Source organism: Manacus candei, unplaced genomic scaffold, assembly GCF_025592945.1.
Source record: "Manacus candei isolate 608988 ecotype Guabito, Panama unplaced genomic scaffold, ASM2559294v1 h1tg000089l, whole genome shotgun sequence".
Classification (NCBI taxonomy): domain Eukaryota; kingdom Metazoa; phylum Chordata; class Aves; order Passeriformes; family Pipridae; genus Manacus; species Manacus candei.
In genome coordinates, this window is record NW_026138137.1 from 1,935,824 (window position 1) to 1,963,172 (window position 27,349).

Consider the following 27,349-nt stretch of genomic DNA (forward strand, 5'->3'; position numbering starts at 1 on the left):
AAGCAGATAAGGAATTTCGGCGGCATTTTTTCACACAATGGGTAGGTTAGAATATGGAAAAGTGAAAAAGCTGGCCATGGAAGTACTGTGCCACTGGTTCGAGAAACAGCTGAATAAATGTTTGGGAAAGGAGGTTTATATACAGAGTGAAAAATTACTTCTTTTTCAGTAGCTAATCTTATGCAGCAGAGAAGCGTTCAAGGGACTGGATGGTACTATTCTTCCTGTAAAGGGTACAATGTATATTGCCTAACTAAAGTGTGGGTTTTCCACAACTTATATAGCTGGACCAGTTCAGTCACTTTTAAGGATAAACTCTGTTAAAGAATGAATCCACAATAATTGCATCTTTTATTCAGGTCACTCCATGTACTGTCTTGTGAAAGCATTACCACCTACGTGCAATGTAAAATGGAAGTATTGTAAATCATAATTCTTACAATATAATAGTTTCATGTGAGCGAGCTACCTCCGTGTCCCCTGGAAAGAAAATTCATGTTTTCCAAAGGGTACTCCAAGATTTTTTAAGGCCAACTGAGGCATGTTTTCAGAAATGTCACTTTTTCCAATAAGCGTCTAAACTTCATTCATGTTCAATTCAGCACATGGAGATCGACTGCCTCTCAGGTAACTTATCAATAGCTTCTGGAAGAGATACTAAAAGAAGCAAATTGTGTAAAACTCTATAGCTGCTGATCCTGGGAAGCACCTGTAAGCCAGCAGTGGCAGCATATTCACAATTCTTTCTACAATGTGCTTTGCATGTGCTTTGTGTGTGTCTGCAGGTGCACGAATAAGCTGAACTTAGATGTGTGCACTGGTATTTTCTAGTGTGACCATGGGTGATTGTGGGACATCTTATACCATACAGAATATAACTCATTAACTTCCTTTCTTGCATGTAGTAATTTATGCATATTCATTTTACTTTCAACTTCAGGGGAGGGCGGAGGAAATCTAGATGTAAAAGAGAAACAATTCCTATATGGTACAGAATGCGATGTGACAATTCTCACGCACAGTTGGAGTGAGGAAGGATTGGTCCTCAAATTAGCATCCATTTGCATTCAGTTACAGTGAGTGGTTTCTGCATGTTTTTTCTGCATTGACAAAGGATATTAGCTTAAAAGCTGACATGTCAGCAGTGAGTTCTATCCTTGCAAGGCTGTTAAAATCAGTATAAGCTTAGAAGCATTATTTTCCTGTAGCATTTTTTAAAATATTAGACTGCTTCTAGGTGTTCCATCTTCAGTGTCACCTTCCTTTGGACTGTGCCAAAAGCCATATCACATTTATGCATTTATAAAAGGCGGTCCTCAAGTATTAATGTAAAATGTGTAAACAATAACACATTATGTAACGTATAGTCTGTGTGTATATGACTGTCACAAGTATTATAATTACTTCACTTTTATTACCATAAGTACTCCCTTCCTACTTACATGTTTGCCTTGCCCATTGGGTTCTTTTGTTGAAGTTGTTTCAGTTTTAGGTTTTCAATTAAGGTAGTGAAATTTTAATTTTGTTAGGTGTATATAAGTAGTTATGTATTAGTCTGAAATTATCAACACTTCACTGATTTAGGTATACATTGGGCCCATCCCTAATTACATACACACATGCACACAAATTTTGTTCATCTCAGAGACAGAATAAGCTTTTTATGAAAATGCCAGCCTCAGTACATTTATCTTTTTTGTTCTCTTTAAAAGTGTGTCCCTCACTAGGTTTTTGCTGACTCTTTTCTCTTTCCATGAAAAGCTTCCAATGATCCTTCTGACCAATAGCAGAACTCTAGTAGTTACAACAACAGACATCTGGATAACTACAAATGAAAATTGCTTTTATTTTTGCAATTTCTAGCTGGTGGTGAGCTCCCTTTTTTATCTCTAATATTTACAAGTGTTTTTATTTAATGGGCACTTAGATAATGCAAGTTGAAGGAAGAAAATACTCTCATTTCTTTGCAGCATAGCTGTTACTCATATAACACATTTTTCACTTCCGTGGCCTTCACTACACTATACTGCAACTGGTTTATCTTTTCATTGTGGTTCCATGTTGCTCTGCTTTTGTCATTTCCCTCAAAATCACCAAATGGGGAGGTGAGGGAAATGGAGAAGGCTACGGGCACAAAACACAGACCTCAAACACCATTGGATTTGGCAGATTCTAGCATTTGTGAACCCAAAAGTGCAGAACAGAAACTCAGCTCTTTTCAACCCAGGTTCATTCCAGCTAACTTTAGCCATATAAAACATCTAGTGTTAAGCATCTCACCTAACCTAGTTGTCTAGGTCTCCTCAGTCATCAATGAGAACGATATACACCTCTGGAGGATAATTCTCAGGCAAATGAATTGCCATCAGAGTTTACCTTCTCTCTCTTAGCTGTTGGGAGAGGAGATGACTAACTCCAATTCGAACTTCAAGGATGGCTGGAGTAGATGAGATGAGGTTGGGCCTTTGAGACTAAGCTAGTTAGTAAATATTACCGGTTTGCCATTAAAACTAATGGTCAGTGAAGAAGTGGTGTTACACTCCCCCTAGTTATGACCCTTTTCTCTTTAATCAGATTGAGTTTGCCCCTCATATGGTGTGATTAAATGTTTTGCTGCAACATTAAGTACTCAATGGGGCAAACACTTGCTGGAGCAGCTACACGAGCCATCCTTTAGAATTTGTCAGTAGGAAGCTGGAGGCATCCAGGGCTTTAGGAGCATGGCAAATCTATAGCATATCTGTGCTACGTCCAGCTACATTAGACATTGGAAACAGCAAAGCTGTGACAGTGTAATAGTCCATGAGTGCTGATTTACCCTCCTAGCTCCCCAGAGAGCCCAATTCTATTCCTATACACTACTGCAGACAGAAGTATAGATGGCTATGTTTGTGTATCAGGCTCTCAACAGACCTGAGTCTAGTCACTGCCTGTCCTTGGGTCTCCATAATTCACTGTCTACCTCCCTCCTATGGCAAAGCTGAATGCAGAAAAGGGCCAGAAAATGCAGTACTAAAGCCAAGAAAGCCTATTTGTCAGAATCTTCACACAGGGAGGGAAGAAAGGCAGCACAAAGCCGCTGTGCACAAGTGTGCTTTGACCATGACGCATCACTTTTAGGCATGAGTCATGCAGTCATCACCCAAACATGAAAAACACTTGTATTCTTCCTAAACACAGACACACTCTGATTAGACAGCTCAGTCTCCTCACAGGCACTGTATTTTTTTCCCTTAGTTTCTTTCTCAAGTGTATTTTTGGTATTTCATAATATCACAAGTGAATCTTCCATGGCGCTCCCGACTGCCTGTGAACACTGAGCCGTGTGGGATCTGAGGCTAAAGGCTGCTGAGCAGCAGCATCCTGAAAATATTAATTGGATCTTTTTCAGCTTCCAGCAGCAGCGGAGTAAAGGACTGTATTAGTGACTCTTCCTTCAAGATTCTAACAAGCCAGTTTTTAATCTGACCTAACAAGTCCCTTTGCCCTTCAAGGCCTAATTCAAAATCTATACAATATAATAAATATAAAAAGATGCATTAAGCAGGTAATATCTGACTAGAATGAAGCTGAATACTTATCACTACAAAAAGAAAGGCACTTGATGGGTCATTTCTGTATTCCCCTTAGTACTCCATTTTTTTCTGTTGGGAGAAATGCTTATTCCCACACAGATCATCATAATTTCCTTAAGGAGAAATGGTAAAAGTGTTAATAACCCCCCCCTTTACAACCAGCAGCATGACTCCTACATCATATATTCAACTTTGTGATCACTTCATGATCAAGGGGAACAGAAAGAGAGCTGAGAAAGGTGTAAAGGGTATTGGAAAAAAAATAGACTATCTATCTAGGTCCTCACCTCTCTAGTGTCCAAGCACCTTGTAATCATTAATGGACTTGCTTTCATAACAACTCATTAGGTAGGAAAAAAGTGGTTCATTTTATAAATGATGGTGTGAAACATAGGGTGAATTTAATGATTTAGCCAAAGTGGTGCAGGAAGTCAGAGTCTCAGTCTGGAAGAGATCTGAAATATATCTAAACATAGCCCCCAAATGACCAAACCATCCTTTAGGACTCACAGTAACAAATTTGGAGCCATTCTGCAGAGTTATAATCATATCTTTTTGAGGATATATGCCGGTAGATCTGAAAGTTGTTCCCAACTAGAAAAATCCTTTTTAATTTAATATTTATGAGTGAAATGTATTTGTGAAACATTCACAAAGAAAACCCTTCAGTTTGGGTTATTTAAAAAGAAACCCCCCACAAATAACTGCTTTGATGAAGTATTTAAGCATCATTTTATTTTTATAAATACACAGAAAATTCAGAGCATCTAGAATCTAAAATATTCCTTTTAAGACAGGGCTTTAATATAAAATTCCATCAGTTTCACAGAATATACACTGCACTTTTCATTAGTGCTGAATAAAATAGGACTTTTGACTTTGCTTTCAGCGTATGCTCAAGCCCATTACAGAAAAATCTCAAAGATTGCCTTAATTAAGCCAAAATTTTCATGCATTTATATAACAAATGCTGATTGTTCTTATAACCTGGAAAAAAAGAAGAAAAAAAAAAAAACACAAAAAAACCAACCCAGCACATTTTCAGGTGCACAAGCTCTGTAGTTTGCTGAACCTGAAAAATACTGTTTGATGATATGCCTTAATTTTTCCTTCCCAGCTGATACATTTAAAGATTTTACCCCTCTCGTCAAACTTTGTCATATTCCTGTGCCATCACAGTGACAGCAATACTGCTACAATGGGGAAGGGATGATCCTCCACAGAGTGTTTGTCATGTGTCTTGTGCTTAGCAAAATAGGTCCCCTGCCACGCTTAGGGGGATGAGAAAAGAGGGAAGCTTTCATTATTATAGTCATAAAACTAACATTAGTTAATTCACTGTGATTTTAAATATTGCAGGCTGCTGGTCACCTCATGGAGCCCATGGCAGCAGAATTTGGCCAGGTCGTTATTCACTGAGGGAGAAAAAGGGAACTTAACTTTTATCCATGTTTTTATGACATGCTGGATACTCCACTTAGGCAACTATCTAAGGGCAAACACTTTAACCCCTTGAGATCTGCTAATCAGGAGCACCAGCTGTTAAGTGCCAGTGTGCATCCTGCATTCATGCCTGCGGGGAGAGAAAGGGTTGCAAAGGATATGACCCTAAACTTCAGAAACCGCTTCTCTCCTTGGGGGCAAAATATCATTCAGCTTGCATCTTCTCTTGTTTTCTTTTAGTTTATCCAGTTAATGTTCCTGATGTGGGTTGTTGTGCACTCACTGTGAATGCTTCAAGCCTTTTGGAAGATGATAGTTAATTACTGAAGTTAAAATCTGGCTTGCACTGGTGTGGAAGTGCTTTCAGAGGTATTTACTCAGCGAGCTCACTGAGCTGCTAAGGGAAGGGGAAGGCTGCTACTATCTGGCTCACAATGAATTACTGCAAATGCATGTTCTGTTTTTTAAAAAAAGCACATTGCACAGTCATTTTTCACAATAGTGCTGGTACAATATTAGATCAGTCTCACACTAACTTACATTCGTACATTCATTTAAAACAAGCAATGAAATCCATTGTGTAAAAAACCTGTCACAAACACAAACCAAATTTATTCCCTGCAGAGTAAAATACAGTCAAAAGGTGAAAAGGCAGTTCTTTATTGTTTAAATGCTGCTTCTTTTATCCCTCTCTTTAGTTTCTGAAACCAGTAACACTGTTAAGCAGACAGATATGTATTGAGGGGGAGAAAAGATAGAAAATATTGCCTTTTTGACATATTTTGTGTTCTCTTTTACAGATGTCAATGCTCTCCAGCCTAGTATTTTTAACCCTTCCTCTAGATTATTTCTTGTATGACAATAAATTGACATCTGCATTTATTACTGGACTTCATAATTTACTACCCTGAGAAAAACACTTCCAATAACGGGATATCCATGGAATCAGTGGATTGAGTTCTTCCAGCTTTTACTATAAACCACTGCATCAAATGTACTTTGTATGTGGGCTTTCCAGATAAGCAATGTTTAAAATACCTTAGCAGCGTGTGGATGTTTTGTAGCCATCTCAGTAAAAGCATGACTTGACCCCAATGTCCTGAGAAGCAATATCCCTCTCTCCCAATGTCATGTAGCATATGCTGTATTTTTTGTCACCTGAAAAGGCTCAAAAGCATAAATAAAATGTAATTGGTTACTATGGAATGTTATGCTATACTGCTGTACTCTCAGCTTAAAGAGAAAGACTGAGCGTGGCAAAGAAGGTGTTGAATTTGTGTCAGATTTCAGCAAAATAATTCCAAAGGGAGTTGAAAGCTCATGATGCACTTAAACACTGAGCTTCTCTCACCTGTAAAGGCAGGTTGGGTTCAGACCTCCCTTTGTGCCTTGAAAATCTCTTCCTTTGTCTGTCTCTGTCACTGGAAAACTTTCTACAGGCTATCGCACACGTCAGTGGAAGTGAGCTGAATCTACATGGTATAACAGCAGTCTAGCTTAAGCTTGAAGAGAAAAAAAGCCCTCATCACAAAATGAGATTTAATAGGGGACTAGCAATATGCATATTTAAACACATTTGTTTTAGCCACAATAAGGGAATAGCTGCAGAACATGTAGATGCAGAGGAGGAGGAGAGGTTTACTCATGTAGACAGAAAACAAGTCATGCTGGCTTTATCCTATGCCATTGATTTCATCCCTTTTCCTTTTCTTATTCCAAGATATTTTTCTTCCAAAACAGAATCCTGTCTTTTCAGCCCTAAGCTTTGTTGACCAGTCTCTCTAAGTACTTAGGTAGTATCCAAGGCATTCAGAGGTGGAAAAAAGGGGGTAGCAGACCACTCCATATCTCTGCTTTGGATTGTCTCTAACCCCCTGGCATCTCAACAAGACACTTGATTTGGGCAAAATCATACTTCCCTCTCCTTTTCCTTTTAATTACCTATGACTGAGGATGTCAGAAGTGCTTTTGGGTGACCTGCTGATCACAACCCATGGGTTGGGGGACACTAATCAGCAAAAACTGACATTTCTGGAACTTTACTGACAAAATACTTCAGAACAAGCTTCCCATTAAGCACACCAGCCCACTAAGACTGTTCTTATGTTCCATTGCAAGCATATGCTTTGCTGATTTGCTAGATCAGGAATTTTTGATCAAGTGTAGTTCATACTATTAGTCATGTCATTCCCTTAATGATGATAAAAAGGAAAGTGTCAGTTCACTAGTAACTGCCTGCAATCTGCATCACAGAAATGGACAAATTAACTCTTTCAAAGGTAAGTTCAGAAGCCTGTCTGGCCATTAAGGAGTGTTATTATGCCTTGTCATGAACCTTTTTCCTTTTTGTCCTGAGGCTACAGTAATTTCCAATAAAGACCATCCCTCACTGGTGGGGTGACATATATGTTCACAGCCATGTAGCACTCGAGCCTGCCAGCTCCAGTGGGAGGATCTCCTGGTTCATCCTTGCAGCACACAGCTCAGAGGACAGCTCAGGACAGTGGTTAACCTCGTGCATGGATGACAGTGTCTTAAATTTTTCTCATATCTTAATTTCTGAGAGTTGCTCTGATGTTGAGCCAAAATGCTACTGGGACATTTTATTTCCTGGTAATCAAATGAAGCTACAAGTAAGGCTGTAAAGCATGTGCAGTACTCACACAGCTCTGGTCCCATGGATATCTGTGGTGAAACAGGAAAATCCCACCTAACTGCACATTTATGTGTGAGAATAAACACAGAAATGAGCTACTGTGTTACACCAGTGTTAGGGTTTGCAGCCAGAGTACCTTTACTGATACTTTCCAGGTGAATTGCCACTGGAAAACCTGCAACAGATTTAAGTTATAATTATTGTCACTATTATCAGATTTTACAGCATATGTAAGTATGTATTGGTTTGCTCTGTTGTAAGAAGATTTTGGGGGGTTTTAATTTTAAAATATAATTTTTTTTTTTTCAGAGCCCATCCCTGTAAATCCCAGTGGTTGGAGAGGGCGGGGAGCAGGGAGCAAAAGTCGTACATACAATACCCCAACCCCTGGCAATTAGCAAAACTATCTGTCAGATAACCTTTCTAAGTTGTCACTATTTTATTTACTGAATTAATTAATTTCATTTCTGATACAGCTGAAGAACATATTTTCATTGATATGAAGAACATATTGCAAGTCAATTATTCTTGTAGAGCCAATGTTATTTTAAATTATCTTTTCATATCTTTTATCAAGGATACCAAATGAAATCATTCACTATTAGTTACTTTTCTGAATTTTTTAAAAGGTGGTGCTGAGCTATAAAGTTGAGTTGGGTAAGTGAGGAGGTGAATGATGTTTACATTGACATGAACCTAATTACGGTTAGACAAGCCCTTAAATTACAAGAGTTGTAGAAAGAGTGATAAGCATTGGGTCCAATTTTAAAAATCCAGTTCTGAGGACTAAACAAGTATGTTTCCAGATGTATGCAAGTTACCTATTGCAGGAACAATGCTTTAGGTGCATGGCCCACAAGTTGGCCACTGAGACACCTGTGAATAGTTGGCCATATTTAAATGCCTCCAGAAGGAAGTCGTGATTGGCACAGGCTGGGCCAGGAAGTTCCTAGGGCCAGACAATGGAAAATGGTTGTCAAATTGCACATCCAAGGGCCACAGTCTTCTTCAGAACTGAGTATCCTTTAAAATAGAAACAGATTGCAGAATTGTAGCCAATCACTGCCCTTGATAAACCATCTCATGACAAAAGTCAATGTATAAAAGAGAAGAGACCTGAGGTCAGCACCTTGCTAAGCTTCTCAAGCTACAAACACACATCTGCCCTAGGAGAATGCATGGCCAACCAGGGCAGCAGGGAATAGTGGAGCAGAGATGGAGGTACACTTGAGCTAGGATGACCCTTTGCCCATCTGCCTGATGCTTTAGCACCATGAGATGTTCTTGCAAGATGCAGAAGGGAACAGATGCACGAAAGCCAAATTCTGTAGATGAACTTTTCAGCTCGAAGGATTTCCAACCAGTCTTGGAGCTCATACAGGAAGGACCAAAATCCTGATTTCCCCTCAATTCCTCAAAAAAACATTATCAGATTAGGCCCTTAAGGAAAATGAGGAGGGTGGTCTTGAAATGTCTTACACTAGAGGAAACTGAGGAGGAAATCAGTATCTCCCTGCCCCCTTCAGTTCTCTAGTGTTATTATAAGAAAGGGAAGAGGCCTGAGGACTTGCTTTGATCTCCATAGATCATGTCCTGAAAGAAAGCACCTCCGTGTGCACAGAGGAAGGGAGCTGTTGGGCTGTCTGTGTCTGTTATCTGTGTCCTGGTGCTCCTGATCATTACACAGCAGCCATATCCAGAATCCCAAAGTATAACCTAAAGAAAGTGCCTTAGATTTTCCAGATGAAGCAGTGATGACACAGCAAGATGGTCTGGCAGGTCCTGAACAAGGGAACCATGGGCAGGTTTTCTGGATCTCAACTGCAAGTGACAAAAGGTCACCTAAACCTTGTTTTTACAGAGTTAATTCTTTGTGTGGTTCAGGCCCTTAATTCAGTGCATACTCTTAGAATTGACAAAGGGACACTCAGTGGCCTTGCCATGACAGACCCTTAGGTTCTGCAAAATATATTCTGCTCTAGGGGAAGAGACATTTTTAAGAATTTGTTTTTCTTTGGCTTCTCTTGAATTAATGTTAGTAAAAGGTGCCCCAACCTCTTATTTTTCGATATGAACACAAAAATTGCAGCTGCCTGCCAAATCTGCTGAGAGATGGATGTAATAATTTTCAATTGGACTGTTAGCCCAAAGGGAACCTGATAGCAAGAGATTGACAGATGCAGCATGGATTATCTTGTGCTCTGAACTCAGCCCAATTTGTGGTTTGTTGCAGGTGCTAAAGAGATTGATATTGCTGCTACCCTGGAGCACTTGAGGGACCAGAGACCGGGCATGGTCCAGACAAAGGTACTGTCAATAAATCCACTGGGATTTTAAATACATTAAAGGTCTTTCACAGTAGTTGTTTTCATGACAGAAGAGAGAGGGTATGACCTAATTTAACGCAGGTCGCTTGCTGATTACTGTTTGGCTCCCTACCAACTGAGGTTTATTTATGCTGAAGATTTATCTAGGTTACTTTCTTTAGTGTTTACTGTTCTTTCTTGTAACATCTCCAACATCTATCTTGATTACCATATATGAAGGGCAGTCAAGACAACAATCTATAGCCTGCTAAAGAAAATGTGCATTTGAAAGAATGTTCTTGTTTCATCCTGAACTATGGATTATTTGCTTAGACTCTCTGTGCTTAACTGTGCATGTAATATTTTTTTTAAAGCTTCTATTCATGAAAGAGAATGTAACTGCTGCATTTGATTTTTTTTATGGGGAAAAAAAACCAGAAGTTTTAAGTTAAAGGAAATAAAGTTTTGTAGGAAATCTAGTAAATTTTAGTATCTTTGAATGGAAGAAGCTTACATTGTGCCTACAGCCTTGTCCTTTGTGGATGTAACACGGAAACTATGTTTGTACCCTTTGGTGAGGTGAATGCCTTACTCTCTAATTCCTGTCAGTTGTAATAGTTTTGACATTTTTCCACAATGTAAAACTTTTAAAGATAGCCAGTAGTGTGATTGTAGTCCCTTAAATTAGAAATGAAACTTACTATTATTAACAATTCCAGTGTTGTATGGACTGATATTTTACAGTATTTGCTGCAAGTTAAGAGCTGCAAATATGTCAATAAAGAAACTTGTTCCTGGCATGGAGACCAAATAAATCTGTTTATGACATTATAAAATATCAAATGGTAGTTGTAGTCCCAAACTGAGTAGCAATGTGACAGCACTCTGTCTTGGCCAAGCTGGAACTGACAGGAATTTCTGCATCATTTAGGGAGCTGAAATTGCTGAGGGGCAAAGGTGAAATAAATGTGCTGCAGAAATCAACATCACTTTCATAACTTTTCCTGAATCTCTTCCCAATCATTCTATTTTCCCACTGATAAGAGGAGAAATAGTGCTGAAGAACAGCTGGGGGAAGGTTAATTATTATTTACCAATTAAGTAAGTGCATGAAAAATAAAGATAAGCCAGTCAAAGCTAACTAAGCTTTATCTGCAGGTAAGACAAGAAAATCACACAAATCGTTCTTCTGCTTTGATAATTCAGACTGAAAAAAAAATGCAAATAGCACACAGTATTCAATGTCATATATATTTACTCTGAGAGAAGATGCAAGTCCTGGACTACTCTGTAAATGCCTCCAAAATATATAGCAGCTCTGTAGCAACACAGAGCTCATATTCCAGTTTCTTTTTCAGAGCAGAGAAATTATGGCTTGTTGCCTTCAGCAGAAGAAAAAACATCACTCCAGAACCAAAGAATGAGGTTATGTGAACAACTTCTCTTACTTAGCTCGGCAATAGTTACCCTAGTTCCATGAAAATCTCCCTTAAGATATGTTTTTTTCCCTCCAAACATCTGTCTGGAAGAGCTCCAGAAAAAAAATATATCCTGTGTTTTCATCCAGGATGAAAAATTTTCTCAGGATATTGCTTATCTCTCCTCTTGCTCCTTCTTCCATCATTGTCATTTTCTCAAAACCACCCAAATCACTTATTCAAGCTAATGTCTTGCAAATTATAAATATCTGGTTACATGCTAGCAATGCACGATCCCCAGAGAATTTTTCTGATGGATTTAAACAAACCCCTGTGCTTTCCCAACTGAATACAAATAAGGAATATTAGACTCTTGGAGTAATTTAAAACGATGGATTAAAAGTCAGGTTAGAAATGCCAATTAGAGAATATCCCCAGGCAAAATAAACATCAACTTCCTTCAGCAATGTTATTGTGTTTCCAGCAGGCAGCGCTCCACATTTCCAGTAGGCATAGGAAAGATTTGTTTGCAGCATTTTGTCTTCTGGAAGGGATCTTTAATTCAAAAGCATTGTATATAATAAATTCTAATGAAATTATCAGAACAACATTCTGCATTTCTGGGAAGCATAATAGAGGGTTTGTGGGTTTGTGGAATTTTTTTTTGCAGAGGAATCATAAAATAGAATTGATATGCTACATGTGAGAGGAAAAAGTAATGAAGGAGGAAGTGTATTCTCTGTGATGGGAAAAATATATATTTCCTTTTTCTCCTCTCTCCTTCTATATCCTTCCTCTCACAACCTATAATATCAGCTAGATTCTTTATTGTATCATATATGCTACATGTACCCAGTTTGTTTTCCTGTGAATTTTTATTTGTAGACTTAATGAAACATAGCTTATTATTTTTTATCAAGTATAGTCTTGTCACCTCTGCATTATAGGCAGACTGACACCACCGAATGCCCATCCAGCTCAGTTTTCTAGGCAAAGCTAGATGTTAAAATTCATGTCCAGACAACCTTGTATACGCCAATAGCATATGTGAATGGCAGTGTAGCTGTACAGACTAACAAACTGAACTCCTTGAAAAATTGCTCTGTGTTCATCCTTGTGGAAGAGTGTGGAAGGTGTGTAAAGGCTTCTCCTTGGACACTGGTGACATACATCAATGAAAACTGCACTCTCTGTGTTTTACCTGTGTGTATTATGCAGAAGGATGGAGGGGGAAGAGCTCAGTTGCACCATCCCAGAAAGGCCATGTTCCCACACATCTTGTGTCTGCTCTACTGCAGTCCCCTTTACTGCAGTGTTTCACTGTCAGTTCTGAGCTCTGGACATAAAGATCACACTTTGTAAGTTGTTTTGCCTCAGCCATTAAGGTCCCATCTGAGGTCTGCTGGTAGTCTCCACTGAATTTGTCTCCAAAATCCATACTGAGTTCCTGTTGCTCAGTCCACAGTCCCCAGGCGAGACAGACACTCTTGCTCGGGGGTGCAATGATGCCCTGTGCTCACGTCAGGGGTGACTGGAGGGTGACCTCCTTGAGGGGTCAGCTGGTCTTCAGCTTGACAGATCATCATAATAAGGTGAACACATCCTGAACCTGCAAGCTTAAAGGGCAGATTTGCTGAGTGAGTTACTTTAGAGCAATGCAAGTTATTTTCAGCAATGGGACTAATAATAAGGTCTTATAGTCCTCAATCTTACAAGGTTTTCCTGGCTGTGGTATACTCAGATGAAGAATACCTTACGTAGCCTCATTACCATGAGGACCTTCCCTCATTCTAAACTGATTCTCACATCCTGAAAGAGGCCCCTGCTCATCTCTGGAACTTGACTGCATCACTGTGTCAGCCCCATCGTGTTCAGATCACCTTCTTCTGTTGTTGTCCTCCCCATTTTCCAAGGACTGGCACGGTGGGGGCCAGCTGTCCCACTCAGAACTGAGTGCCAGCATTCCAGGACCACCTGCTTGGTCCCTCTCCTACCAGCTGCACCACAAGGGTCTCCTACTCTGCCCAGGCTGCTCCACAGGTCTCTTATCTCACAGGGCTGCATCAGTGGGGTCCAGTGACTCCTGCCTTCTCCTGCAAAGTTCTCTCTCCCTGATGTACTTCTCATGCATTAGCCTCAATGTCTTGAAGCCTTTTGAGCTGGTACTAGCTCCCAGTTTGGTTCTGGTGCAGCATGACCACTGGCATGCCCTCTCTGCCCCTGCTGCCCTCCAACTCCTCTCACACATTCACTGTGCTCTAGTTAAAACACAACTGCATGGCCACCTGCATGGCCACCAGCATTCCCAGCCTTTTCTTTAATTGCAGAGACCTTAGGCCATGCAGGGAGCCATAGGCAGTCATATACACCATTTTCAGGGCTAGTGAGGATGAGTCCTACTCTTTAGTGTGAATTGATGTCTGATTAAAAACTGTTGGCTGCAGTCCAGCAAATGTACATGGATGCCACTTTGACAGCACCAAGCAGAAAGCAAAGTTCTCAAATGTCATCATCGCTCAGAAATTATTCTGAGTTTTTCTTTTTCTGCCTTGGCACTGTGCCCATCATTGCTTCTCTGAAGTGTCTTCACATGGGAGATGATTCTGCATAGAGGTGAGACAAGGCAGAGAAGACTGGCACTGGATTGCAGGAATTAGAAGTCAACTGCCTTTCTGAACTGTGAGTTGCACACCTGTAGTTTGTTCTTTTATCCTCCGTGCAGATTTCTGCAGGAAAGTGAAACACCATGGAAAATGAACACTATTAGACAGTAATCACCTCTGGGGGCTGTCTGTGTTCTGCAGCCATGCCACACAGCCCCTGGCAGCACAAACTGAGGGGCTAGAAGTACCAGACCACCAGTTTTCTAATGGAAGGTACAAACAGCAGTGATCCTGGGATGTTTTTAGGTTGTATCTCAGACCCCCATTCCCAAAGTCCATTCTTCAACAACTTGACTCCAGCTATCTTAAAACTCTGGAGTACTTCTAGAAAATCAGAAATGCCTCCACCATCCTTACCTGGTGTCTTTGATTTGCCTATCATTTGAGTAAATTGCTCATTGAAAAGTTGCAAACTCCAAATCATTTCAGTAAGCTAAAATACCAAGAAAAATTTCTTGCTTGAAAAATATAACATCTGTTAACCTTGAAGATTTAACAGTCCTTTGTCCTTCTGTAGGACTACAGAGTTCAGGAGCAAGTTAGGTTTGCACTTAAAAGTAGCAGCCATTCATGACTGTGTCCTTCACACCTCTGCCAGCCCAGCACAGAAACCTGTCAATCATTTTGATGCTGTGGTTACAGTAAATTAATAACAGCAAAAAGCTTTCCAAGTATTTATTATATAGGAGTGGTCTAAACACTGTTGAGTAATTTGTGGGTGTGGAAAGGCCATTAAAAATAGAGGCTTAAAAAGATCAGTGATAGGTAAGCCAAAAAACAGATATTGTTCTCTATAATAGATATAAGGTGAGGAAATATTTATTCTAGACTGTTTCAACTAAAAAGAGTCCTAGGAAAAACCAAAACCTCTGCTTTGCAGCATCTCACTTATTGCGTATCTCAATTATATTAACGAGTTCCCATTTCTGTGTCAGAAGTAAATGGCTGGTGATCAGCTACTCCCAAACCCTTCTGACCACGCAACGGCAATACATCAATTGTGTCCCAATAGCTTATGTTCTGCTTCTAACATTTTTCTCCATTAAAATTACTCCGACTTCAAGATGCTGTCAAACATGTTATATGACATCAATAATCCCAGAACATTTTGTTCTTTTCCATTGCAGTGCACAGTTCATCCTGCATATTCATATTTTTAACAATGTCTTGAGGATGTTCAGCTCTGGAATAGTGCACCAGGCTTTTGGAAAGTGTTTTGTTTTATTAATCAGAGTTTGTGTTCTCTCTGCAGGAGCAGTTTGAGTTTGCGCTGACAGCAGTTGCAGAGGAAGTGAATGCAATACTCAAGGCCCTTCCCCAGTGAGCAGCTCAGTCTCCTGAAGGCTCCTGCAGAATCCATCCCTCGTTTTCCTCATCCTCAGTCCCTGTGAATGTTCTTGGAAACCGTGACCTGACCTTAACTGTGTATCTTCTGTTGTAACCACGTAGTGATAGGGTCCTTACAAACTCCTTTAGCTGGTAAAAGTTCAACAGTTAAAATGTGTATTCTGTTTTTTGGGGTTTTAAACAAATTTTTAAAAGTACATCAGAGCCTCGGATTAAGTGACAGAACAATCCATCTAATTCCTTTCACATCCTTGAAGCCCTGAATGTCACACTTTGAAAGCACACATTCATGTTCTTAGTAGCAAATATACGATATTGTGGGTAATTAGTGCAGTCAATATAGTCGCAGAAAACAGTGTTCTGTTATATTTGTAACTTCTCAAAAGCCGAATAAGAGGGAGGGCCTGAAGAGGATGGTGATTGTTCCCACACAATGCCAAGCTGGAGCATGAAACAGTGCTGAGGGTGTGAGTAAACACAGGTCCAGGAGGCTCTGGCAAGGAAAGCTTGCACCTTCTCATGCCAGGCTTTGGCAAGCAAATGTTTTCTTAGCTGTTGTTTACTTTTCAGCTTTGTGCCATGAGAGGAAGAAAATCTGAACCATAAATAAAACAGGCTCGCACAGTTATTGCAACTGGGGAGGTCATTTTGGTCACATTAATGGGAAACTGGGGGATAACAAGCACAACAGCTCTGACCATGTACCTACCACTGACAGCATGGAAAACAGAGGGTAGACTCCCCTCAGGTGATGGGAAAGGCCCTGTCAACAATCAGGTAACTGTCTGGAGCTGTTATGGAAACGGATTGATGGTTTTATGGGATTACTGAGGAAGAAAATGGGACTCTCCTCTTTATATTTTTGCATTTCCCTCTGTAAAGTTCTGCAGTGCCACCCTTTTTAACCAGGAAAATATATTTCTGTAAATGCCTGGCTGAAGGAGAAATCTCGTATCTGCGTTTTATGATTCTCATCTAATTTGTCTGATCCAAAAGTTCATTGCAGCTTTCTGCAGAGACTCTGCTTGCTCCTTGCTCTGAATGATACCTATTTTAACTAAGCATGAAGGGGTAAAGCAACACACAGGTTGAATTTCAGAGACTCTTGTGTTCTCAAGATCCTCATGCCTCCTGCTGAAAAGTAATGCTAAAGTATGTCTGTAAATGGTTTGGTTTATGGAATCTTGCTTCTGTGAATTCACAGGTTTAGTTGTGGCACTCTTCTTAAGGAATTTAAATTATTGATAGAAAGTACTCTGATATGTTTGAATGAAGGGCCTGAGAGTAAAATTATCGAAGGTACCTAAGTGATCTAGGCTCTTAATTTCATTTCCAAAAAATGAATACTTGGATTCTTTTTCATATGTTATCCTACATCTCCATGACTTAAAAATCTGGGGTGCTTTTTTTTCCAAAATCTTAAGTGTGTTGTGTGCTTGAAACCATATTAGGCTAATTGTTTAACTTCAGTGCTGGAAAATATATCATTGAATTTAATTTGGGAAGGGGACACTTTTATAAACTTCTAATCAATGAAATGTAAAAGATAACAGTATCACAGAGTTTTGCTGGCACAGAGGTAATGGGCATCTATTGAAATCAACCATGTTGCAATTTTGTGTTGTAGGTGTGGATATTGGTGATTTTTTCTTTTTAGCAATTAAAGAGTTACTAAAAAAAAAAAAAAGCAGAAGGCTTGTAACTTTTTGCCATACATTTTTGTATGCTTTACTTGATATGTGCTGTTGCTTAATTTGTGCATCCCATTACTATAGCAGTGCAGAGCAGTTACTGCAGATGCCATCATCCTCTTAAGTACACATACTGTACATTAAGCCACATGTTTATTTTATGGCCTAAGCATTTTAGAGCTTTCCTAGCAATAACTAAAAAAACTAATGGAGTATAAATGAGAAAATTGCCTTTTTCATTTGATAATTTAGGTTTAACAGGATTCTTTTATTACTTTAGCTAACACAAAATTGCAGATCAGGGCAGATGAGATCGGTTTGAGCCGTATCAGCAAGTGTTTGAAGTAGATTTACTGTGAGCCATGTACTGCAGCTTTCTGAAAATACAGGTAGTTGTATGCAAACAAACTGTCCAAAGAATCAAAATTTGGGCATCCTAACAAGGCCTCTGATTATCGGGCAGAATTGTTTCCCCGTGCGAGATGCTGTGCCATTACCTGCTGCCAATGGACTAATGGGTTTTTAGCTCAGATTTCTGCCCTGGGATTCATTAGTGTTCGCCTTCTGACTGTCCCTGTGCATACCACAAACATGCCTGACGAGCCTTTCGTTTGCACTTCAGGAATATTTTTTAATTGTTCTTTTGCAAATATTTGCATTTCGTAATAGCAATTTCAGGGTGATCCCTATTAATTCACAAGCAGCTGAGTGTGGGACTTAAATATTTCTCTTCATGCTTCAGAGTTTATTTAGCGTAGATTAGAGGGCATTAATCTTCCCCAAGGCTAATGGGGCAGGAATGTATTGTTTTATTCATACTTGTAGGCCAGTTTACACAACAGAAAGATGCAGTCTTACTCAGAGGGTTAGAGTATCTCCCACTGACCGTCATTGACAATCCTGCTATTTCAGCCATGTTTTGTACAGTTCTTCCACAAAGAGGTGCCAGGCTTATTTTGTTGACTGTAAACGATCACACAGAGTATTTTGTCTGTGCATAGCACACTGTTCACACCTCTCAATAAAAATGCCATGTTTCTGGGGGTGATAATCTGCTGCAGGGTCGATTAGCGAAATGCAGGTTTCAGTTGCACCAGGGCAATCCAGGGAGGTTTGATAATCCATTCCCCAGGAAGATGCCAAAGCCATGGATGAAGCCACAAAGATGGATCTGCCACACAGGGCAGGTATTTACTTTCACTTCAGTTAACTTAATCTTTGTGATCTGTCAAAGGATGATGTTCATACCAACACCCGATCACTTAACCTGACAGTGAACATGGGGTGGGTCCCATGTCCAGTGTGAGTTGAGCTTCTACCTTAAAACCAGAATCACCTGAGAGCCTGAAGTCAAATGAGACCCACTGTCCTTCCCTGTTCAATATTCTGCTTGATCTTTATAAACTCATTGCAATTGAAGCTTGGGCAGGTGCCTGATGCATGGCCATAGGCAGCATGTGTTTAACATTGACCGTCCTCGCGTTCTTGATAAAGACAAATTGAATGTACAGGTCCTGTTTGTGTGGTTGAATCTTTAAATGACATTTAAGGGGGTGAGCTGCAGGAGGGTGATTTAACCCCACTGCTCACAGTTTCCTTCCTCGCTGGTCAGAGGGAGAAAACCCTGTTTTCCAGCTCACGCAGCTGCTGTCCCCGAGCAGGACAGTGACCTGACCAGACCCTGGGCTTGTGTAGTCACAGCGTGTCCAGGTATGTGGGATGGAGACATGGTTCACCACCGTTGATAGTTCACAGGAGTAACAGCACAGTTGCTCTCTCCAGCCTTCGCCCTTCCCATGATATGGGTCGGGACTTAAAGGGATGGAGGGGCAGGGCAGCACCGTTCCCCAAATCCCAGATCCTCGAGGTTCAGCCCTAGCCACAGGGAAAACAGTGTGGGGTTTGCTATTGGCTTCACATGTTTCAGGTGTGAGCTCTAACCATTGCTGTTGGCCATTGTTGGTGGGACCTGGTGCAGCCCAGGTAATATCCAGTGGAAGTCCTTGGCAATTGTAAGGGCCAAGAATTAATTTCAGCAGAAAATCACATATCCAAATCTCAATGCAGCAGCAAAACAAGCAAGATTATTTTTATACAAGCTTCTAAACATTTAAAACATTTAAAAATATTTTTAAAATCTACACCCATGACTAAACCTTGTCCCTGTCTCTAGCATGCATGCAGAACCAATCCCCATCCATCCCCAGGGGAATGACAGCTATAGTACCTGTAAGGAGTTCATGCTTTATTAGTCAAGTGGAACATTAATAAAACCTGGCCCACTTCATAATTTCCAGAATAGTCATTAATTAAAAAAGCTGTTTATTGGAATAGAAAACAAGTATTTGATTAGCTTTGTTACAGAACAATAGCTCTCCTAATTTTTATTCTGCATATTTTATTCTTTCTTTAGAAAATTCTCTTAAGAAGCATTTGAGATAATTCGCTTTTTAAAACTGTACAGTTTCTATGGGTTTGCTTTTTAAATGAGAGTATACTTTGTAGATTTGATTATTATATTTTTCTGTTAAGATTACATTGGGCATTACAAAAGCATTCCCCACCACAGTGAAAAGAAAGCAATCCTGTTGGTTTATTGTAAAAGAAAAAAAATAATTAAAACAAAATTGCAGAGCTGTGGCATACTCAATCCAATTAGAGCATGACTCTTTACTACTCTTCATTTACCACATGAGAAAAAAAATAAAGTTACACCAGCAAGATTTCATTTGAAGCTGTTCATGCATGCTATTTGTACTGTATTTGATGGCATAATATTGTTTTGTTTACAACCTTTTCTTTCTTGTCATTCTATTATATTCTTTGTATGTATATAGTTTAAAAAAAAAAGATTATACAAAGTATTTTGTTCTACCTCTGTAAAAATCATATTTGTGAATAAAGTCACATTGTCTGTGGATTATAGTATTGTGAATACAGCATTAACAGCTGGTGCTTTGCTTTTATTTGGGGGGTGGGAGCAGTGCCAATGCCTCTTGCTGGAGAGGTGGATTTTGACTATCCAAGGTGGGAATGTGGGGCTGACAGAGAGGGGCACAAATGCCCTGCTGAGTGCTTAGAGATGCAGGTTTAATCTGCTCTGAGAAAGGATTTCAGCCACCTCTGGCTTGAGTGTGTGGCCTGTAATATTGCACCTTCCAGGGTTTTGATCAAGGCAGACTCCTGTGTTCAGGCCAGAAGGCGAAGCAGGCAAAAGAATGACTAAGTTAAAGTGACCGTCCTCGTACAACTGGCAAGTGAAAAAAAATTGGTCTGTGGTGTGTGTGATCGAGTGTACAAGTTAAAAAATGGGTTAAATGGTATTCACTTTCAGGAAAATTAAAGGCAGGAAAATGTTTTGGGGCGGGGAAGGCTGGTGGATCAGAGCATCACAAAATGGCCAAGGATTTGTAGTTTTAAAATAGTAGCAGGATTCATAAAAGGATTTGAACAGGTAATGGAAAATACTTGCTATTATATTAAATAAGGTTAAGAGGAATAAAGTCTAAGGTTCCTGGACAAGCACAGCATAAAATAAACAGTCTTTTCCCTGGGGGATGGGAAGTAATTTTTCCATTAGCACTGGCCATTATATGAAGGTTTGTACCTCCCGTGAAATATCTATTGTTTTCTGTCATCAGAGCAGTCTTTGGGATTACACAGCCCTGGTATGGCAGTTTTCTCATGGTCTTGCAATATGTGTTAAAATTTCACTTATGTTTTGAAGAAGACTTAAAATATTTTGCCACTTACCTGGCAATAACTAGAAAAACAAAAACAGGAAGGTAAAACCGTCCTGGTCCAGCTCACATCCTCCCCATCAGAAGAATCACATTTTACATTCTTTAACCTTGTTTATGTAGTTGCATGTTTTAATATCTATGCCTTTCTCAGTGTAAGAAGGTGACTTTCATCTTGGAAGCAAAATATATGCACCATTATAGCTATTTTCCTGTTGGTGTAATTTAGGAGGTCTTTCATCTCCAAGATAGCTTTCTGAAACCTCTGGTAACATCAGATGAAGGACAAAAAGAGAAAGGCATTTAACTGTATAACTACTAGATCATTATGAATCTTCAAGACAAACACAAAAGCCATCAGTTGTGCATACATTAACTCACGCAGGCAGTGCTTGCTTTGTTTTCATGCTGCACAGGTACACACAGCTCCCCGGTGTTCCAGCTATAGGACAGTGTCTCAGCTCTGCCAAGGGACACCACTTTGTCACTGTTAGTCTTGGGTTTGAATTTATGGTTCTAGCTTATTATCAGTATGGCAGACTGGGTGTTGGCTTCTGCTGGGGCTCAGGAAAGAGCTGGGTTTGCGTGTCAGCCTGGAGCACCCCCAGCAGACTTGAATGCTCCTGCTGCACAGCCCATGAGGTGGTAACACTCCTCCCTCCTCTAAGCCTGAGCTGCTCATGCTTTTGGGGAAGCAGAAGGACACAGCACTCAGTAAACGGGATCAGAAGGAAAGAGCTGCCCATCTGCTATGCCTCTTGGTGCCAGCCCAAAAGGGAGTCTGGCTAGTGCTCCCAGGTGAACTACTGCAGCCTCATGTAGAGCATAAAAGCCAGAAACTTTTCCAGTTGCCCACAATTCCTCAGGATTTTATTTTTAGAACTTATTGTAAAACTTAAGTGCTGGTGGGGCAGGTATTTCTGTTTTGAATGCTGAGCAAAGACTACACACCCACAGGGAAGGGTAACTGGTAGGCTGGGTTTAGTCTTGGTTTATGCATAGAATCTTTCAAGAACAGTGTGCTTGAAACAGCTGAGTCCTTGGGGAAATTCTTACTGCAATGAAGTTAAGTCAAAAATTAATTTCTCCCCTTGAGAATGCAGCAGTTATCCCCCCACATGCAGGTAAATCAGCAATACAGGTAAAAGACAGCATTGATGACCAACCAGGGAGATTCAGACTTAAGTATGGTTTGGGCTATATGGCTGATGTATTGCCCTGCATCAGATTTTTCTTGTAGGAATTTTGGCCAGAGTTCTCAAAGATATAGGAGGGTGTTACTCCATCTTTTCCAGCATATATTACAGGTGGATTTCATCTCAAACAGCCTCTGAGCAGCTTTTGCATGGACTTCTACAGATGAACAACTCATCACAAGCTTCCTTTATAGTCAATGAAGAAAAATAAGCATTTTTAGGGTGTGAATTATCTAGTTTGGCTGTCCACTTCAACATAAGGTTATTCATCCAATCCCCCCCTCACTCTGAAACAGGGAGCACCAAAATTTAACCATGTGCTAGGTAGAAAAGCATTTCTTTTCTGTATTGTAAACCTATTCCCTCGTAACTGTATTGGATCACTTGGGAGAAAAAGGAAAGTGATTTCTGATTGTATAGACCTTGAATTTATAGACTTCCTTATCCTATTCCTCCTTAGTTTCTCCTGTTCCACATAGAAGACTCATTTCTCCCCTTACAGAAACTGTCCTGTGCCTTTGATCACCCTTCACCTTAATTTGCCCAATTCTGTTTCTGCTATGCTCTGAGGTACACAGGCCCCAGGCTGTGATCCACTGTCACTCAGTGATGTTTTTATATTTTTTCCTTTTCTTTTGAATGTCTAACATTTTGTTGCCCTTCTCCACTACTGAACACTGAAGAGTTGCTCACAGACCACCTTCATTCACACTAAATCCTTTTCTTCAGGCCATCATTGTGTCTTTATTTTTAGAGATGTGTATTTTATGCTGTACATTAGTTTGTGTTTATCACCAGTGATCTCATCTGCACAGTCCTAGATTATCACAAGGTCTCTCCATGATGTTTCATAGCTATTTTTGTTTTTATAACCCTAGATTAAATGTGTCATTCACACTCAGCCACCTCACTATCATCTCCTCTTTTTTAACATGGTTTATATTGGGGAATCACTACAAAACCAGTACCTTTCTTCACAGATCTTTCTTATGTTTTAATCACTCATTAACCCACAAAAAACCTTACTCTGAATCCACTGGCTACTCAGTTTCTGTAAGAATCTTTCATAAGACAGCCTTTGCCAAATGGTTTCAAGAAAACCAAATACACAATATCACCTACATCAGCACACTCACTGGTTCCTTCAAAGCCTCTTAGTAGGCTTTTGAGGCACAACTCCCCCCTGCAAAAGCTATGTTGCTCCCCTCCCCTTTACACCATCAGTTATGTAGGATCTAGACACAAGGGGGTGGATGCAGCTTATAGAGTAAGACACCTACTAAAATAGCTTTGGTATCCTTTTGCAATCAGTGGAGAACTACTAAATAGGCTTTAAATGGAGCTATAGAGCTCATCTAGTGCAACCCCCAGGCAACACAGCACTTGGAGCACATGGCTCAGGTCATTTCTGGAAAACTTTTGAGTGTCTCCACAGGTGAAGACTACTCTTGGTCCTCTTAGTGAAAAACATCTTTTGAAGACCTAGTTGAAATTTCCCTCGATGCAGATTGGTTGCCAATCAGCTCCCCAAAAGGAAATGCCCACACTTGTACAGACAAATCTCTCTCTAGGTTTCACTACCAAGGTTGTCATTTACTTTAGAGGACACTAAGGCATGGGGCACACATGGAAGCATTTATATTTAAGTGTCTTAATCCATGAGCTGAATACCACACTCTGGGCAGGATTCAATGCTTGTTGGTAAGGTTTGGAAGACACTGCATGTGCTATGGGTACCCTGCCTGGCCTCTGGCACTCATGCTGAATGGCTGAGAGCCTGAGGGCTTGTGTTTTGTTTGCCAGCCCTGTGCTGATAGCTTAAATCCCCTGATGTGCCTCAGATGATGGTGGATGCCAAATCATGTGTCTAGCAGTTGGATTCTGTAGCTTCTACCAAAATTCAAGGAGGGAATTTCAGAGAACAGCAGTTTCCCAGATAACCCACCACTCCTAAAGGGGTAGCAGCTTCTGAAAACCCTGCCATCAGTACTGGATTCAAGGCAGGGCTGTGAATTCAGCAGCAGACAGCACTGACTGAGTGTATGCCAAGCCTGGTCATGAGGTGCTGCAATGACCACAGTAGGGCACAACTGGAGAACAGCCCCTATGCTGGGTAGCACTTAACGGCTTTGTGCACCTCACAGCTGGTGACAGCACTGCGTGGGATCATAGGCACTGCTGCTTTCCAGCACGAGAGGGGAAAAAAGGGAAAACTGGCCAAAAACTTGAGTTCATGTAAAAAAAAAAACCTATTAAACAGCAGTGTTCTAACAGCATTTGTTTCTAAACATGGCTTCCACTTCCTTCACACAGGAAGTCTGCTTAATTTTCCAGCAGGTTTCATTTGCGTTGTCCAAATTAGAAATGTTTGTTCCTGCATGTAGATATTACGATACAGAGTGAGCATGAGCAAGACCAGTTCTTGTGGTGTTACTGATGTTACACCTAATCTGTTGGGCAGAAGCCAAAGAGGACCCACAGCTCTGTGATCCCGATAAAAGCATTGCCAAGGTTGAAAGGAAGCCAGTGCTTTTGTAAGTTGCTGAAGGGGAAAAAAAACTCTACTGCTTTTTCCAGAATTACCTTTTGATTATTTATACATTTCTTTCCATGAGCAGGAATACATATTGCTTTTTGAAAAGGGAGATTGATTTAACATCTGGCGTGTCTAGCCGTGCATGGTTGAAGGAGCCGGATAAGCGACCTGACTTAGTGAGGTGTTCCTTAGAGAACAGAAGGTCTTTAGCATTGACTTTCTTATCTGTTCTACTGTTCATTCTAAGTAGGGCCTGCATTTTTATTTTATTTTATTTAAATAAGGTAATATAGAAGCTGAAGTAACAAGCTGGGATCTATTAGGATTAATCTGAAATTAATTACACTTCTGCCCATCCCATCCATTTCCATTGCAAAGACCCTCAAGACTGCTCCTAAGCAGTTAGATAGGATTTGGACTTCCTTAAAGTTATAGCACTAAATGCTGAGCTTTTTGAAGAAACACTTAGGTTATGTTTGTTATGTTAAATTACATTCTTTATTTTTCTCTGCAGTTCAGAGGGTAAAGACGTTATAACATGATGAAATAATGAGATGACTTGAGAAATAAAACATTTTTTGATGCACTACTGCCTCCTACACTTTCAGGTATTTTGTTCTGAAAGATTTCATTATAGCTGTGTTTGCTGAACCTGACCCTACACCACATCTTGCTTGGATTCTCAGTTGTGCCAAATTCCTGCCCTGCTCAGCTTCCACCTCCTTTATCCTCTATGGCCAAGATGCCAAATGGAGATGGACATGCTGTGTAGCCTGGTGCCCCTCTGACACCCCTCTGACATGGGTGTGAGGCATAAGAATAGAAAGCTTGCAGGAAAGATGTGGGTTCTTACTCTTTAGCAGAGAGGATACAGCAGAGGTTCCCAAATCATCACATTCACCAAGGAACGTAATAGGTGGCCAGCATTGTAGTGGTTTGCCAGTGTTGTCATCTCATTACCAAGCAAGTTCCAGTCTCTAATAATCTTGTTCTTCTTGGTACGAAAAAGAATGGGTTTTGTTGGTGTTATAGATATTTATTCTGGGAGAACTTCACAGATCATTTTTTTTTACATCTAACTTGCTTTTCTGTAACATCTAACGTGCACAAAACCACATAAATATCCACAAAAGTTCTTTTTTTAGCAGAATGCTGACTTGTAAAAGCTTTCGTAATTTTCCTTGTGAATTCCACTCCTATAAAAGCAGGACTTATGTAAATGGCAGACACAAACAGCCCTGCCATACATAACCAACGCTGTTCCCCCCTCCTAAAGCAGACTCCTGCAGCTACATTTACAAGTCTAGCTGCATCTGACCAGTATGAGTCACTAAGACCATCACATTTTAAATGCTTTTTCAGAATAGATGGCTGGTGTTGCATGAGTTATGCTATTTCTAATGCATGTCAATTAATTAACAATTTAATGCTGGCTGAAAATGCCATTATTGCTTTTACTTTTGGCTTCTGTGAAAGCTCATTTAATATTGTTAAGTATTTTAAGTCAGAGAAAAGTAATTTAATTACTTGTCTGAGTTTCTCTTTATTGTACAGTGAGATATGAACGTTTGGGCAAGAGGGAAAGGGAGCATCAGGATCTTGATAAACTCCTCCTGCCTGAGCACAGTATCAGGGAATGCACTGCCGTGTTAGACCTTCCAGGAGACAAGAGGTGAGAGCACAGCAGTGTAACACTAACAGATATTTAAAAGCCCTCTAATAAGTATTCACTTACACACACACTTTCCTCTCACCATCCCATCTGCTCCTCTACCCTTCAGTCAGTAATGTAGACATAGGAGGTGGGATTTGCTTCTGCTAATCCAAACAGTTAAAAATTAAGTGGTAGTCCCAGTTAATCCTTTCATCTTGCTCCCAGATCAGCAGAGAGAGAGAAAGAGTGGTAAATTACTTAGCCCAGAATTGTTTGTGGGCTGAAAGCGGAAAAATACTGTTCCCAGTGGAACATACAGGCTGGGCGATAGGTAGGCAGGAGGTTACTGAAATAGCTTCCTTTGCAGAAGGAAAGCATCATGAGATGTGGAGGGACTCCCACCTGCCCATGGGCTTTCCCCTCAAAGTTACCATTCCCCAGTGTGTCCAGGGCTCCAATCAGGGAAACTGCATCTCTCACGGGAACATTGCACTGCCTGCAGGCAACTGCTAGACTCAGCTCCCACAAACCCTCCCTGATATGCCAGTAGGACTGCAGCACACAGCTGAGAGTGAGGACTGCCCCTGTATAAGCCAGGTTTTTATGAGGATTATGAATAATTGACATTTTGAAGTTACACACACACAAAAAAAGACTTTTGCTTTTGTTGTTTAGCTGGAGACTATAAAACCAATACCAGATAGTGTTCCAGCTCTTAGGGCTATCCCATGTGCCGTGACAGAGGTTTGCTCTTCTGCCATCTTCAAACTTTTAATTTGCTAGATACTCATGATGAGAGTGCAGGTGGTGGGCAGTACATCTGGGATCTTGAACCAGAGCTGAGAAGCTGCCCTGGCATGGTGTGAAATGGCTCAGGAATAGATGGGGATGGAAGGCAACTTGTTTTTACAAAGTTTGAAGCTACCTGCATGGTGTTGCAGCCATATGGGTTAGTACCCTGTCCAGACCAGAGATGCAGAATCACCTCCTGGCCCACAGTCCTTCTTTTCATCATATATTGGCCAAAATTTCAGCACCAAGCACAGGAGGAAGGAGAGATCAGCATCAAGGAAGCTGAGCCTCACCTCAACATGAAATATGCTGATAATGGCATTATTGTGTGA

General features: G+C 40.4%; 1 protein-coding gene across 1 annotated transcript in view; it reads left to right on the plus strand.

Annotated features, from left to right (window-relative positions):
- PTPRN2 (protein tyrosine phosphatase receptor type N2) overlaps positions 1-20,019 on the plus strand; it is a 643,008-nt gene extending 622,989 nt beyond the window's left edge. Inside the window, exons 22-23 of the mRNA XM_051812861.1 lie at positions 9,908-9,981; positions 15,314-20,019. Coding sequence (XP_051668821.1) covers positions 9,908-9,981; positions 15,314-15,385 — 146 coding nt within the window. The 3' untranslated portion in view covers positions 15,386-20,019. The remainder of the gene's footprint in view (positions 1-9,907; positions 9,982-15,313) is intronic.
- Positions 20,020-27,349: the final 7,330 nt, after the last annotated feature.